At 41.5% G+C, this 14,779-nt stretch overlaps 2 protein-coding genes across 2 annotated transcripts; both read left to right on the top strand.

The window, feature by feature from the left end:
- The first annotated feature begins 740 nt into the window (after positions 1 to 740).
- Positions 741 to 4,718, top strand: LOC128750121 (cytochrome P450 3A27). Its single transcript, XM_053850341.1, has 13 exons — positions 741 to 909; positions 1,499 to 1,592; positions 1,658 to 1,710; positions 1,778 to 1,877; positions 1,940 to 2,053; positions 2,129 to 2,217; positions 2,317 to 2,465; positions 2,572 to 2,699; positions 2,778 to 2,841; positions 3,357 to 3,517; positions 3,584 to 3,810; positions 3,875 to 4,037; positions 4,113 to 4,718. The coding sequence occupies exons 1-13, from the start codon at positions 839 to 841 to the stop codon at positions 4,194 to 4,196; spliced, it is 1,497 nt and encodes a 498-aa protein (XP_053706316.1). The 5' UTR covers positions 741 to 838; the 3' UTR covers positions 4,197 to 4,718.
- A 929-nt stretch (positions 4,719 to 5,647) lies between these two features.
- On the top strand, positions 5,648 to 14,753 carry LOC128750120 (CTTNBP2 N-terminal-like protein). The gene is made up of 5 exons (XM_053850340.1): positions 5,648 to 5,745; positions 6,822 to 6,926; positions 11,265 to 11,507; positions 11,594 to 11,701; positions 12,998 to 14,753. Exons 1-5 carry the CDS (start codon positions 5,740 to 5,742, stop codon positions 14,204 to 14,206), a joined length of 1,671 nt encoding a protein of 556 aa, XP_053706315.1. The 5' UTR covers positions 5,648 to 5,739; the 3' UTR covers positions 14,207 to 14,753.
- Positions 14,754 to 14,779: the final 26 nt, after the last annotated feature.

The following is a 14,779-nucleotide window of genomic DNA, read 5'->3' as shown; positions in this document are numbered from 1 at the left end:
ATCTTACCTGTGAACACCCACTCTTCTGGATTAAAGGTTATGCTTTCGCCCTCCCTCTCTTACCAACTTCTTGCATAATACAACCTGCTTTTCGAGGTGTGTACAAGGGTGTTCAGTCACCATGAGGTCACAATCCTATTTATATTATATAATAACAATGAATGCATTGAGATGGCCACTTGTATGCCTCCCAAAACATATAGTGCAGAGGAGGGGGAATTCAATTTCCAGTGGGGCCCCATCACCATCTGGCACTGGCTTGAGGGACCCTTAAATTTATGATAAAAAAAATGAATTCTAGATAATTAATAGTCATGTTATAATAATATATTTACTAATAAGGACATATCAAGGTAAATGCAAAATATGGTGGATACAATGTAACTATATTATATGATATTAAGCATATGAAAAAATGATTGTCAATATTAAACAGTTAATATATGGGAAAAGATCAAAAACCGTGCACCTCTCCTTAAACAATTGAAAGCGTCTTGGCCTGACTTTAAATATTTATCTTGATAACCTTTGTCTTATTTGTTGAAACCTGAATCATAAAGTGCTGAAAATGGGCTTGAGATAAAATATAAGCAATTATCCAGGACCTCGTCACCTGGCAGCGTCAACTGACGCTGCCAGGTGACGCAACTGTTGTGTGGTAAGTGTGGTAAAGTTCGCCAGCTGGGCAGGATCTCGCAGGCTGGACCTGACTGGGTTGATGGTCGAGATAGACGTTGCGTAACAGGTTGTTGTTTCGAACTTGGCCCGCCTCCTCCATACTTCCTAAATCACTGAGCTCCTCTCCGGTCACAGAGGCTGAGTTGGAGCAGCAGGAAAGATGGACTACTTTCCGGATTTCTCTGTGGCGACGTGGACGCTGATCGCCCTTGTCATCTCACTCATCGCTGTGTAAGTGTATCCCTCAACTTTGGTTTGACATCTGACACTTAACTCGACTCGTATTTCAAGCGAAGAAAAAGCTCCAGTGTTTGCATAATGTGACGTGCTAAATCTGCGGAAACTGAAAGCTTTGCTCGAGTTAATCTGCACGATTTTTGTGTTTCATGAACCACATTTTTCTTTTTTTGCGTTAAGCGGGTGTCTCCCATGACAAACAACCCTTCAGACGTTCCACTGTAAAAATAAAATATTTATATAAAACGTGTAGAGATTATTCTCTGATTCATTCAGTTTGGGGAGTGTCAGCCTGTTTGGTGGAAAATTAATCAGCGTCAGTTATATACTACTCCCTACCAAAAAGAGAAAAAAAAAATCACGTGACGCTTTAATAGCGTGACACAGTGCGAAGCATACCAATAAGTGCATGACAAATCACCAAATATGATGAAATACAAGTATAGAGAGTTAGCATTTTCTCATCTTATAATAGTAACACAGTAAAGTACACTATTTCAGAATGAGGCAAGTAGTACCTGTTTGCACAATCTTACTTTTATATTTGGAGAAAAGTATAATTCAAATGTATTGTGCTTCTCAGATATGGATATGCTCCCTATGGTGTGTGGAAGAAAATGGGAATCAAGGGGCCCAAACCATGGCCCTTCATTGGGACCTTCCTGGAGTACAGAAAAGTGAGAGAAATTGTGGTACCATTAGTTTGGATCAAGCTTGACGTTTTGTTCTCTACACACTTTAGGGCATCCACAACTTTGACATGGAGTGTTTTCAGAAGTATGGAAGAGTGTATGGGTGAGTTCCTGGACTTAGTTTTCACATGGAGTGTCTCTTTTCTAATGACAATATCTGCTCATAAAAGGTTCTATGATGGTCGACAACCGATGTTGGGCATCATGGACACAGCAATGATCAAAACTGTCTTGGTGAAGGAGTGTTATTCCATCTTTACCAACAGACGGGTGAGAAAAAAAAATCACAAATTCTCTTTTGATTTGGGTCTTCACTCTTGATATGATTGAAGGATTTTGGACTCAATGGACCCTTGAACAGTGCTGTTTCAATTGTCGAAGACGATGAATGGAGACGCATTCGCAGTGTGCTGTCGCCCTCTTTCACCAGTGGACGACTAAAAGAGGTTAAAACCGTATTTTTTAAGTCGTGTTTTTGCTCTGGATGTGTTCACAATGTGTGTCTAACTGCTTCTGAGCAGATGTACCCCATAATGCTGCAGCACTCTGAAAGCGTGATCAAGAATCTTCAAAAACAATGTGACGCAAATGAAGTTGTCGAGGTCAAAGAGTGAGTAAAAAATTAATCGAAAAATAAAAATAGATTTTTGTTTTTAAAAATTGAGCCTGTTCTGTTCTTTAGTATTGACAGTAGACTTTTATCCTTCAGAGTGTTTGGGCCTTACAGTATGGATGTGGTGACCAGCTGTGCCTTCAGCGTCGACATTGACTCCATCAACAGTCCGTCTGATCCTTTCGTAAAGAACATCAAGAAGATGGTTAAATTCAACTTCCTGGATCCTCTTATTATAATCAGTGGTATGTCTTGGCTCATGTCGAGAAGAGGGGTGCTCAGACAGAATTGTAGCTAACAGTAGGGTTTGAGTATTTTTTTGACAGTGAAAATGTAATCTCTTTCTTCTAGTTCTCTTCCCATTTTTGCGACCTATTTTGGAAAAGATGCAAGTGACACTGTTCCCTGGTGACGTGCTGGATTTCTTCTTCAACTTCCTGAGGACCATCAAGTCTGACCGGAACAAAAATGAGCACAAGGTAAGTCGGTGTATTTCTCATTGAAATCTTGAAAAAGAAAAAAAAAGCACCCTCTACAGGCTCTGTTCTTGGTTACAGACACGAGTGGACTTCATGCAGCTGATGGTGGATGCTCAGACTTCTGATGAGAATCCTGAAAAAGGTGAAAAACAAAGAATATTTAAATAATGCAGTCCAATCAACTATTAACTTTCATTAGTTCTTGAACTGTAGGACAGCATTCGCGTGTCATTGCAATGGCAGACTTTGACTCATGACAAAGATTAAGGGCAGCATTACACTCAGTTTCATAGATAAGCCTTATCAGTGAGAACGCTGATCAAATGTAATGTTAGCCTTTCCACTAATCCACCCAGGACACCATGTTATATAAGAGATAGGTATTTTGATACCCTTATGTTTTCTTGTTTTCTGCATATATATATATATATATATATATATATATATATATATATATATATATATATATATATATATATATATATATATATATATATATATATATATACCTATCTCTTATATAACATGGTGTCCTGGTATAATATGTCTCTTTAAAAATAATTAATTAATAATTTTAAATAATAATTGGGCTTGGTTTAGTCAAATTTGGGATGCATCTGAAAACATGAATCAGCATCTTTGTTTTATCTCATGCAGGACTGAGTGATGCTGAGATTTTGGCTCAGGCCATGATATTCATATTTGCCGGTTATGAAACCAGCAGCAGCACTCTTGGCTTCATCGCCTACAACCTGGCGACCCACCCTCACATCCAGAAGATGCTGCAGAAGGAAGTCGATGAGACATTCCCAGAGAAGGTTTGACACATTTCGATGTCGCTCTTGCTGCAGATGATGCTGATACATCTCTCTTTGTGATTGTAGAAAACCCCCAGCTACGAAGCTCTGATGCAGATGGAGTACCTGGACATGGTCATCAACGAGTCCATGAGGCTGTATCCCATCGCAAACCGGTTGGAAAGGGTGACAAAGACGACTGTGGATATCAATGGTGTGACGGTTCCTAAGGGCTGTGTCATCTCGGTGCCGGTGTTCACCATTCATCGCGACCCTAAATTGTTCCCCGAACCTGAGGTCTTCAAACCTGAAAGGTGAAAAGTGTTGACAGTGTGGGAGCTTATGGTCTCAGTAACATTCCTAATGTCTCCATTTCAGATTCAGCAAAGAAAACAAAGACAAAATGGATCCCTATTCCTTCCTTCCTTTTGGAGCCGGACCTAGAAACTGCATCGGCATGAGGTTTGCTGTCTTGATGATGAAGTTGAACCTGGTCCAGATCCTTCAGAACTTCAGCCTCATCACCTGCAGCGAGACTGATGTTTGTAGTAGTAATAATAATGACATTAATTATCATAATAATGGTTCTATTCTAACTGCATAATCTCTGCTCTAGATACCGTTGGAGTTGGGAACCGATGGTTTCATTAACCCGAAGAACCCAATCAAACTGAAGTTGGAGCCAAGATTGGCTGCATAAGGAAGTCTCTTTTATCCTGTATGAAATACTGTGTCACAAATGAGACTTCTCTTTCTTTCTTGTCATGATGATGTCAAGTGAGTGCTGCATTTGGTTGATGTTTACAGAGCTGTCACCAGGTGATTCTTCTTGTATAAGCAAAGTGAGTCGTGTTGTTTGAGGATAGAGGAAGGCAGACTTTGCTGCCAGATTTTCTTTATAAGCCAGGTTCTACAGACAGCTGGACAGAATGCTAAACATGCTAAAATGTCAATTCTTAGCATTAAGACAAAGCATTTTCTTAAATCTTTTAAACACCCATCATGCTGTTTTGATTTCTTTTCTTTCTCTTTCTTTCTTGTGTTGTTCAGAAATATATTTGTAAACCACATTTCATCTTGTCTCTCACACATCATCGAATTGATTTGCATTATGTTGGCAGCTCTTATTTATCTTGTAGCTGTGGTTGAATCTTGGAGTGTTTCACTGCAATGATCACTGAAGTCTTATTGTATCTTATCAAATAAACATTCATTTATGAGACACTTGTTTGGGATGTCGGTGAGAGAACAACATAAACATACTCACCTCCGTGTTTGGTTTGACTGCATGAATCCTGCATATACAGGTGATGAAACAAATAAATAAACTAGTACACACTGCTTTATATGATGATAGAATTTGTAAGAGTTTTTGGCTAAAAGCTCAGAGGGAAGTTGAAGAGGAGATGTGTGGGAAATTCAGTTCTTCAATAACAGTGACCATGGAAACACTGTTAAAGAAAGATCATCTTGTTTTTCAGGTTTCTGTTCACATGTTTCATGTGACCCACATTGGGCTGTGACAATAAAGAACGGCAGGCACCCTGTAAACACAAGCCGGCAAGAGCTTGTTTTCTGGATAGTTTTCAAAAGATATTGAACTGAGCTTAGATCCATATGAACTAAGGCTCTTCTACAACCAAGATAAATGAGTTCTTAATACAATTATAAAGCAATTAACTCGTGGTCTTTACACCAAACACGCTACAATAATTATTTTTCCGTTCTTTGTTTTGTTTCGTGTGGTTGTCTTCAAAATGTGTCCGGTGTGTCCTCCAACTTTGGTCCCAGGTAAGTCCACGAATCTAATATCGCGTGGTTATATGGGGCTGTAATTACAGTGTTTGTCCATGGGGCGGCGCTATATGCATCTGATAACAAATCTTAGGTAATTTAATAAATAGTTTGGACATATAAGATTCCGAAGTGGCAACTGAAAACGGAGATACATACATATATAAACCCGAAACATAAAATATTGAAATACATTTTGGACTGGAAAACAATCTCCACTGGACGTCCGAAACAAAGACCACAAACAGGGAACGCCCATAATGAGGTCTCCTCCTGCAAACCCACCCCTGATTGGTCAGATTTTCCTACTCCTCGATTGTGATTGGATAGTGGCCTCATCAACAAGCGTCTGTTCGTGCTCGCTTCTGACAGTGAGCCACACTGATTCATGCTGTTGGGAGATAATTTTGGGGATTAAGGAAGAAATCAATGCCAACCGAAGGGAGTGCATGAAGGTATGCTCACATCAAACGTTATTTACTAACAAGTTACACTTTTCTTTTGCCATGTTGAATAGCTTTTTTTAGTAAGCCATCTTGACGTGTTTGAGTGAAGGTGGCTTTGTCATCAATTGTACGATTTTTCTTGAATTAAACCTCACTGATAAAATGTTTAAAAACGTAAGTAAAACCATCTGCCATTTAAGGGTACAATAATGCGAGAAATACACCACGCTAATGGTAAACAAAGAGTAATGGAAGAGCAGGTGTCTCCTGTTCTGTTTCTCCGCAACCACCCCAGTGTGATTCTCCAGGCAGATGACACCTTGTGATATGAAGATTAAAGCGCAATAAAATAGACTCGAGCGGCTTAAGTAAACAAAAAGGTCTTCAATGATTTACCTGGAATATTGAAAAAATAACACCCTAAGAAGAGCGTTTGTTACGGAGGTGAACTGCAAGTAACTCGACACCCTTTGAGATGGTTTTGGGGGATTTGCGCTTGAGAAAGGGCTCCCATGGTGTGGGCATTCACGGAATGTTGGAATGATTTTTCATGGTAGTTGATAAGGCGAGTATGTTCGACCAAGTTGTTCGGTTGTAAACACTTATTTTTAGATTAATAATTAATCATCGAAAAAAAACATTAACAACTCGATACATTAAAAAAAAATGTTCTGTGTGTGTGTGTGTTTTTTTTCTTGTCATGTTCTGCCCCCAAATTCTCTGTGGTCCCATCTGGTGACCCCTAATAACCTTTTGACAAGCTGCCCTTTCAAATGAATTTCGCCTCACCATTTAGTTCACCAAACATATTACAAAATTCCAAACTTATGTTTAAACTTGGCCTGTGTTTATAGAGAGTCCGTGTAAAGATTGTTTGCGTTCAACATATTTTAAATGATCATATCGTCTCTGTGTAATTACAGGATTTGAGGGTCCCTCAGAAGCTTTGCATGCTAATGGTTTCTTGTTTATTACCTAAAGCACAGCCCATTTAAACCACAGATGGGGCCATTGGAACGTTGAGCATCTATCATTTTCAAAATGACTCGCTGCTTAAAAATGTCACCCCTGTCTCCCTTTCCCAGGAGACAATGGATGTGGAGGCTCTGAGCAGAACAGAGCTGCTGACTTTCCTCAGCATCCTGGAGGGCGAGCTGGAGGCCCAGGACGTGGTTATCCATGCCTTCAGGGTAAGACCCATGACATACCATCACAGTTATTATATTTGATAACACAAATTTAGGTTAGAGGACCTTGCATTTATATCATGTCTATGTCTAAGTTTTTTACCAGCTGCATACATAGTTCACTTTTTCAGCACACAGGGGGGCGAAAAACATGGACTAGAGCATGTATAGTGGGGCATGTTTTGAGAGTAAATATTGAAGTCAATGGCATGCAGCGGTGGATGTGCGGCTCCACAGTAGGTGGCTGCCAAGGCCTAGTTACAATTTGGTTTCATAGATCTCAAACAGGAAAAAAAGACTGACAATGACCAAGATTTTTTTTTACACTGCAGGTTGTTCAAAAATAATCCCTATTACACTGGCAAAAAGAATGTGTCCGTACAGTGAATGGATGTGTAAACAGGAAAAGGTGGAAGCCACACTCGTGAGGACAATAGCAGAGGGGCTGCATTGGTTTCCTGGATGTATTATTCTAACCGAACATAAACATTGTGGATGGTCAAGGCCCTATTTCTGTGTCCCCATGATGAGATCATTTCTGGTCCTGGTCAGTCTATTCCTGGAAACTTAAATTAATTTTATTACTATTTTTAATCAAGATTAGTGGAATAGAAGCTCCCAAGCATTTGTTCTATATTTAAGAGCATTTGTATCATTATGAAAGCTTAATCAATAATTCACACATCATTTGAAGATAAGTTTTGTTTCAGCTTTCATTCCGCCTGATGCTCTAATGCTGTCATGTGTCCACTGTTGACAGTGACAGATTTGGTACTGATGCCTCCAAAGGGAGCAACAACAAATTGTGGCATAGATATGCTTTGATATGCTTCATATAGGGTCAAAGACCCTCGTGTGCACCCCTTAATCTGTATCCTTGGCCGTGGCAGGCCGAGACCTCACTATGAGCAGCTGCTCCGACATCACAGAGCAGCATTAACATGCAGCAGATGTTGAATGGTTGAAGGTCTGAAAACAAGTGTGCTGGCTGTTTTTGCCTGGTCACTCATTCATGTTCCACTGAATGAGCAGTGCTGTCCCGCAGCTCTGGAGCTGTGCAATGTTGGTCTGATTGGCTCCCTCTGTGGCTGCAGCAGCTGCTCCATGCTTGGTTGAAGTTGTATGCACCCTGAACACAGTGAGCAGCCACAAACAAGAGGAATGTTTAGCTTACGAACTGAACAAAGCCGGTACCTCGAGGTAAACTCCTCCAATCAAACCAGTTATAACACATCCTGCATGGCGACATCCCAGATGGAAAAGCCTGCGGACAACCACACTGTTGCTCTGTTGACTGCGCTTCTCTTTCCTTCCTTCTCCCCTCACACCTAGTCGACTCATGGGGAGTCTTTTATGCTTGACCATGACCCATCTGCCCACACACAAAATCTGTAGTGTTTATTGTGTAGCCTCAAATCACTGACTTCCTACCAGTAATGTCTACATTTTCACAGTTTAATATAGGCTTTATACTATATTAAACTGGGGGAGGCTATACCTGGAAACAAAATGCTCTGTCTGCAGCATGAGGCCAGCTAGATGCTGTCATCGATGGGACTTGTTCCTACTGATTTATTACTACACTGCTCTTCATTCTCATCACCCAGGACACTGATTTAACCAGAGGGAACATTCCTGCGAACACGACACCAAAAACAGGTCATGCATTCCAAGAGGAGTGGCACATTGGCTGCGCTAGATGAACGTCTTTATCTGTCCAACCTGCTATTATTATCTTGTCTTTGTGGTCGGTGGACAGCGAGATATCTCGCATTAATCGACAGTGAATAAGCACTGAGTCCTGAGATAGTTTCTGTCTTGTAGAAATGTATTTGAGCGTGAAGGCTTTGGAAAACAAGCTGCTTTTTGGATCTGGCTATGAATGTAGAGTTGAGTGCAAACGAACCACTTAAGTAACCACTGTTTTTTCCATGTAATTATAATTATTTAAATCCTATAATGCTTACCAGTACATTTGATTGAGTTCATATTTAAATATACATATTCAGGGATTCATTTGGTTTTGAATTAAAGATAATTAAATGCTCCATTTTTGCCTGTGAACATTAATTCATCCCCTCTGTTTGGGGTGGCGCCCTTTCCAGTGACCAGTCAATCCTACTCAGAGAACCACCTCACCTTTCATTTTACTCTGATAAAAGAAAACTTATATTCTGTGTCACCTGATCCCTATTTTGCCCTACAAGGGCTTGCTTCCACCCACTACTGTGACTCGTCCTGCAGTTAAACATTACCTGGATGACTCGTATGTACCTCTTCACAAGCTCGACTTGAAGTTGTGCCGTCTGAGGTAGGTGTTCCATGAGGTGTGGAGGAAGTAGGAGTGTAGAGCACACACACCTTTGCTTGCACTGATGGCAATCACTGAAACTCAAACTAAAAACACGCAATTTAGAGTCACCAATTTAGCGCAGGAAGTGTTGCTATTTTTTTCACTTCCTGTTCTCAGATTAGATCTCCAAAGTTGTCTTAAATGCAGATCTCTTTAGTGCGCTTCTGCGGTGAGGATGCTTGGGATTATGTACGTTTAGTTTGAATGAAAGGCTGTTCTTATGTGGCAGGTCTGGTCCTGCACTTCTTTTGTGTGTGAGTCTCACTGTCAGACCCAGGCGAAGACAGCTTCAGAAGGAATGCATATTTTTCCCTATAACCCATGCTGCAAAGCTTCAGGATTTGAGTCGCTACCCGGGAGACTACGAGCTATGCGAGGGCCATAATGAAGAAGACAGCACGTCAGTTTCTGTAAGGGAGGGTTTTTTCAGGTATTTATTTAAGTGCTCGTTAGTGTAAGCATCCATTTGCACATCACTGTTCCGGGGTATCTATAGCTCCACTGAAGTTTATTGTATTCGTTGTTAAGAGGTTAAAGAGGAAAGGAAACAAGATTCCTGGGAGTTTTTCAGCTCTCACAAGAGGATGACTGTGTCTGTGACTGTCCTCAGGGCTGAGGGATTTTGAGTGACGGAGAATTTCCCTGGTGGAAAGGATCAGATTGTCCACCATAACCCAAACTCGCTCTACTCTTATGTTGTTATTAGTAGTATTATTTATTTTATTTATATTTTTATATTTCATGATAATTTACTATTGTGTCATGTCAGAGGCAAACTGAATGAGACTTCATGGGTTTAAGAAAAAAACAATGATTAACAAAATACGTAAATGAAATGGCAGGAACAAGATGAAATCAATTTGAGTAAGAAAAAACTACATAGTTCCACACATTATTTGAGTATACAAGGAGTCTGAGCATCAATTAAGAAGCTCAGTTAAAACTAACTGGCTTCTTTAACAATTTTCTGAAGAGCAAGACTCTAGTAGTTTGGGGCTGCCTAGTGTTAATTGGGGGACACTTGGGGGTTTCGGCCCTGTACTTCTGTTTGTCCTCCCCTCTCATAATGGACCGGTGTCACTGTCATTAGAATCTGGCACAAAGAGATGGTCAGATTGTGTCTGTACAGTCCGATTTGTGAGTGGGTTCATGTCTTATCAGTGGATTACTACTAATAACAAGCATAGTTTTGACCCCCTCTCACATAGATGGAGACAAAGACTGACGGTGAAGAATGAAACTCTCCATTGAGGGTCACATTGAAACACTCAAATGCAGACTGGTGCCCTCCATTTCTCAAATCTTGTCACAGAATATAAATTGGTCCAATCTTTATCAAAGATTTCACTTCAGTCCATAGCTTTATTTGTCGTCTACTGTTTCACTCAGAGGGACATTTTCTCCATAACAACGATGAAGTGGCAGAGGAATGTGGTGTCATACATGTATGAGCAGGGGCACGACGGTGGGGGCAGACTGCTGGAGGGGTCGACTGAAAACTGGGGGCGAAGAGTCTGGTCCTGAGTGGCAGTATATGCCATAAATGAGCACACGTTTTTTTTATTGAATACAAGTAATAATAATAATAATGATTAACTTCCTATACATTCACAACTCTGTTTATTTTTTTTTTGTGGTCCTTTTTTACGACTGCATCCCAAGGGAGGTGTTAACATCTGCCCCTCGGTTGGGGTTGTACAGTTCCTCTCACCTCTTCTTGTTTTGATTGAAGGGAATGACCATCTGTTTGTGCTCACACTGACAAAAACACTTCCTGAAAATGCCATTTATGCCCAGATTGATGCATACAGAGTGCGTTCTTGTCTGTAATGCAAGTCTCTACACAAAAATACAGACATTAAAGTTGACTGTACAAAGTAAAGAAGATATCAACTAATAAAAGTCAGAAAGAATCAACTTTTCAACTCATATTGATGTAAATGTTCTAAATAAAGTTAAATGTTTTTTCAAATGGTTCTCTCCTGAAGGCTCAACACAGAGACGCTTTCATCCAGGAGCGTTACGGGCAGTACAACCTCAGCGACCCGTTTCTGGCCCTGCAGCGCGACAGCAAGTCGGGGGATCAACACACACTACCTCGCATGGACCTGCAGGATGGGCCAGTGGGCCCGAACCCTCTGGCTGTGCTTAAGATTGTCATGAGTCACTGCAAACAGCTTCAAGAGCGGATGATGGACCAGTTGGCTGCTGTAGAAAACAGGCACCGGAGAGTAAGATGGATTGCTAGCTGACATGATTGAGGAGTTTAGAGACCTAAATCCATCTCTTCTTAACAATAATGGTGTGTCTTTGATAGGTGATCGCTGACCTGCAAGAGGAGAAACGGAAGCACATGCAAGACTCTGCTCAGAATGATCACTTCACTTACATGCTGCAGACGGAGCGAGACTGTCTACTACAGCAGGTACACGTCACGGTGTCACTAACAGTATCGCCCCCTTTAAATAGGGTTGACATTATACATAAATGGAAATAAGTCATCTTTATTTACTGAACTGTATAGACGACAATGAACCATGCATAGTATAGTACAAGCGACAACTCAGATTGATTTATATGGTTCATTGGTTTGTGAATAAAAATATAGCTTCTATACGGTTAATTTGAAGTGTCATTTATTAATTAAAATACACAAAAATGACAGGGCGAAATAGCATTACCAGAAGGTAGCAGCCTGGACGCATACTGTCATTCCCTGACTAAGAACTAAAACGCTCACAGTTTACATCTAAAAAAGAAACATAGTAATGAAGGCAAACAAACAAGCATAAAACAATGATTAAAATTTATGAAGGTACGGGAACAGGTCAGTGAGGAGACGATCCTGACGAGCACAGGTCAAAGGTCAGCTCTACTTCTCTAGACTAATTAGACTGCTGACCAATGTGGCTTATTATTGATCCATTCAACTAGTCAACTACTTTAGAAATTAATGTCAAGCACTTTTCTCACGAGGCAAAATCCCATATTGTCTTGTGTACTTTGTGGTACTACCATCCCTACTGCCTCCTTCTGAAGCGATTCCAATTGGTGACTTGTGTATGCTTTGTATTTAGTTAGCATCAGGAGAACACTTTGTCTTTTCACCACAAATCAGTACCGTCTTTTACCCCACTATTTCTAGGGTTTACTGTCTCAAAATGGTGCTTTGGCATTTGGCAACCATTGGTACAAACTAAATAATGAATAACATTTTAAAACATCTACAAAGAACTGAGTAAGGACATTCATTAAAAGCCCAATCGCTGACTTCTGTGTAACACAAGGCTGTTCCAGAGGAAGCTGAGGAAGTGGCTATTGTTTCACCCTGAGGTTTTACTGCCTGCGGAAACCTGTGAGAATGGATATTGATGACTAAAGCAAAGTCAGCGCTGGCAGACACAAAACATCTTATGTAAGACGCCTCATTGTGTGTAATGATTACACACACAGACAACATAAAACGTTTATAACATCCGTGACATTGTGGTTTATTGAGCTCATATGACCTAATAATTTTACAGCTAGGCTGGATAGAATATTACATGTTTTTTTATGTTTATCTAACTTCGATGTTTCATTTGATGATACGCAAAAAAGTGATCGCAATAAAAACCGAAGCCTTTGCTCCCATCTTGTGGCCACATGTTGCAAATGCGGCCACTTGTTTTAGGTTTCCAAACTATTTCAGGACTCATCTCCGTCTCATATTCTTTTCCAGCTGGAAGCCGAGCGTGCAGCTGTGCAAAGGCTGCAGAAGGAGCAGGCTCAGGCCGTGACTCAGGTCGAGGAGTCGCTGTCCCAGCAACAAGATCTCTCCTCCACCCTGTCGGTGGAGCTGCAGAGAGCCAGCAGCCAGGCTCAGGAGGAGGCCCAGAAAGCCAACCACCTCCAGGTCTTGCTCCAAGAAGAGAGGACGACCTTGGAGCAGCTTCAAGCAATGCTGGAAGCTGAGAAGAGCAGGGCAGCTCAGCTGGAGGCGAGATCTGAGAAGCAGCTGGCTGAGTTTGATACGGAACGAGAGCAGCTGAAGGTTCTAATCAGCAAGGAGAAAGAGAAGAGTGGAGGACTTGAGAAACAGGTTGATGAGCTGAATCTGCAACTAGCGGCGCTCAGGGGGTGTAAAGAAGAACCTAAGACAAAAGTATCAAAAATGACCACTTCTGTTCAGACCGAGCCGGACGGAAGCGTGACCCCAAAAAGCATGTCAGCGAAGACCAACGGACACCACCTGCACAAGGAGCTCCCTCATGAAGCCACGCAGGAAAATGGAAGTGGAGTGGTCTTGCATTCTCCGCTTTCTCCTCACCCTCAGTCTCCTTCCAGTACCGCCGCCTCATCCCTCTCATCTTCTCCACTCGCATCCCCGGTGTTGACCAAGCGTCCAAGCTTCCAGTCGTCCTACCAGGCAGGGGTCAACCAGAGGTTCCAGGCAGCCAGGCACAAGTTCCAGGCTCAGGCTGAGTTGGAGCAACAGCAGCACGGTTGCCCTCTTTCCCCCAGGGATCTCTCCCCCACCACCTCCTCCATCTCTTCTCCAGCAGAATACAGCTCCGCTAAGCAGCTGGCCCGTAACACCGTCACACAAGTGCTGTCCCGCTTCACCAGCCAGCAGGGGGGAGTCAAGTTAGCACCAACCAGCAACTCTCCATTTGGCACAGACTACAGAAACCTAGCGGCCTCCCCGACAGGGGGAAGGTCTCCTTCTGGGCCTCTGTCTCCAGGCATTCGTTCCCCACTCACCCCCCGGTCGGAGAAGATTTATCCGCCTCCGATTCCGCCTAAGAAACCTGGTATGAGCCCAACTCCAGGCTCGCCACTTCATTCAGCGCAGAGTAGCCTCTTCCCGGAACTCACAGGAAACTGCGGACATAACAGTGGACAGGAGGGGTCCACGGAACCAGACCTGGTTTTGTCATCCGGCAGCTAACAGACGAATGGAACTATATTTTATATTAATTTTATTGCCCTCATGTAATCAAAAAAATCACAAGTCCTAAGTTGTAAAGGTGGTGCTTTGAACACATCACTACCTTTCACAAATATGGTTTCCATCGATCGTAGCAAGAAATTGAATCTCACAAGGCATTACACTTTAGTCTCAACTTAGAGGTTAAGTAGAATTATTATTTAACAGTCTATAACTGAGATATAACAAAACAGCACATTTTTTGGATGAGTTCCTTCTCTATGAGGACAAATTAAGCATTTATAACCATGTTTTTGTTTACCAACACTGCCTGATGGTTGAAAGGGTTTTCTCCTTGAAGCACAATCTTTCATCGATAGTCACTGAGTGCACATTCATTTTCAAATCACATAATAAAAAGGGAGAGCACATTTGCACATCAATGTAAAACCATGTCCTAACAAATGTTTACTTTTTTCACATATGACTAGTATTCACAGGCTTTATATCCTTCTAAGTTTGACATACCTCCGGTTCCTATTCTGCAAATGTTTTTAATAAATTTTCTATGACTTGTGATCCATTGTGTAGATG

The sequence above is a fragment of the Synchiropus splendidus genome, chromosome 18, assembly GCF_027744825.2.
Source record: "Synchiropus splendidus isolate RoL2022-P1 chromosome 18, RoL_Sspl_1.0, whole genome shotgun sequence".
NCBI lineage: Eukaryota > Metazoa > Chordata > Actinopteri > Syngnathiformes > Callionymidae > Synchiropus > Synchiropus splendidus.
Note: the sequence above shows the minus strand (reverse complement) of the source record. Positions and strands in the feature narration are given on the sequence as shown.

What these genes read in the sequence shown, in the direction of transcription:
- LOC128750120 (XM_053850340.1), top strand. An exon ending in TGGTTATCCATGCCTTCAGG is followed by an intron (nt 6,927 to 11,264) that starts GTAAGACCCATG and finishes TCTCTCCTGAAG; the next exon opens with GCTCAACACAGAGACGCTTT. An exon ending in TAGAAAACAGGCACCGGAGA is followed by an intron (nt 11,508 to 11,593) that starts GTAAGATGGATT and finishes TGTCTTTGATAG; the next exon opens with GTGATCGCTGACCTGCAAGA.
- LOC128750121 (XM_053850341.1), top strand. Translation starts at nt 839, where the DNA reads ATGGACTACTTTCCGGATTTCTCTGTGGCGACGTGGACGCTGATCGCC. An exon ending in GTCATCTCACTCATCGCTGT is followed by an intron (nt 910 to 1,498) that starts GTAAGTGTATCC and finishes TGTGCTTCTCAG; the next exon opens with ATATGGATATGCTCCCTATG. An exon ending in TCACCTGCAGCGAGACTGAT is followed by an intron (nt 4,038 to 4,112) that starts GTTTGTAGTAGT and finishes TCTCTGCTCTAG; the next exon opens with ATACCGTTGGAGTTGGGAAC.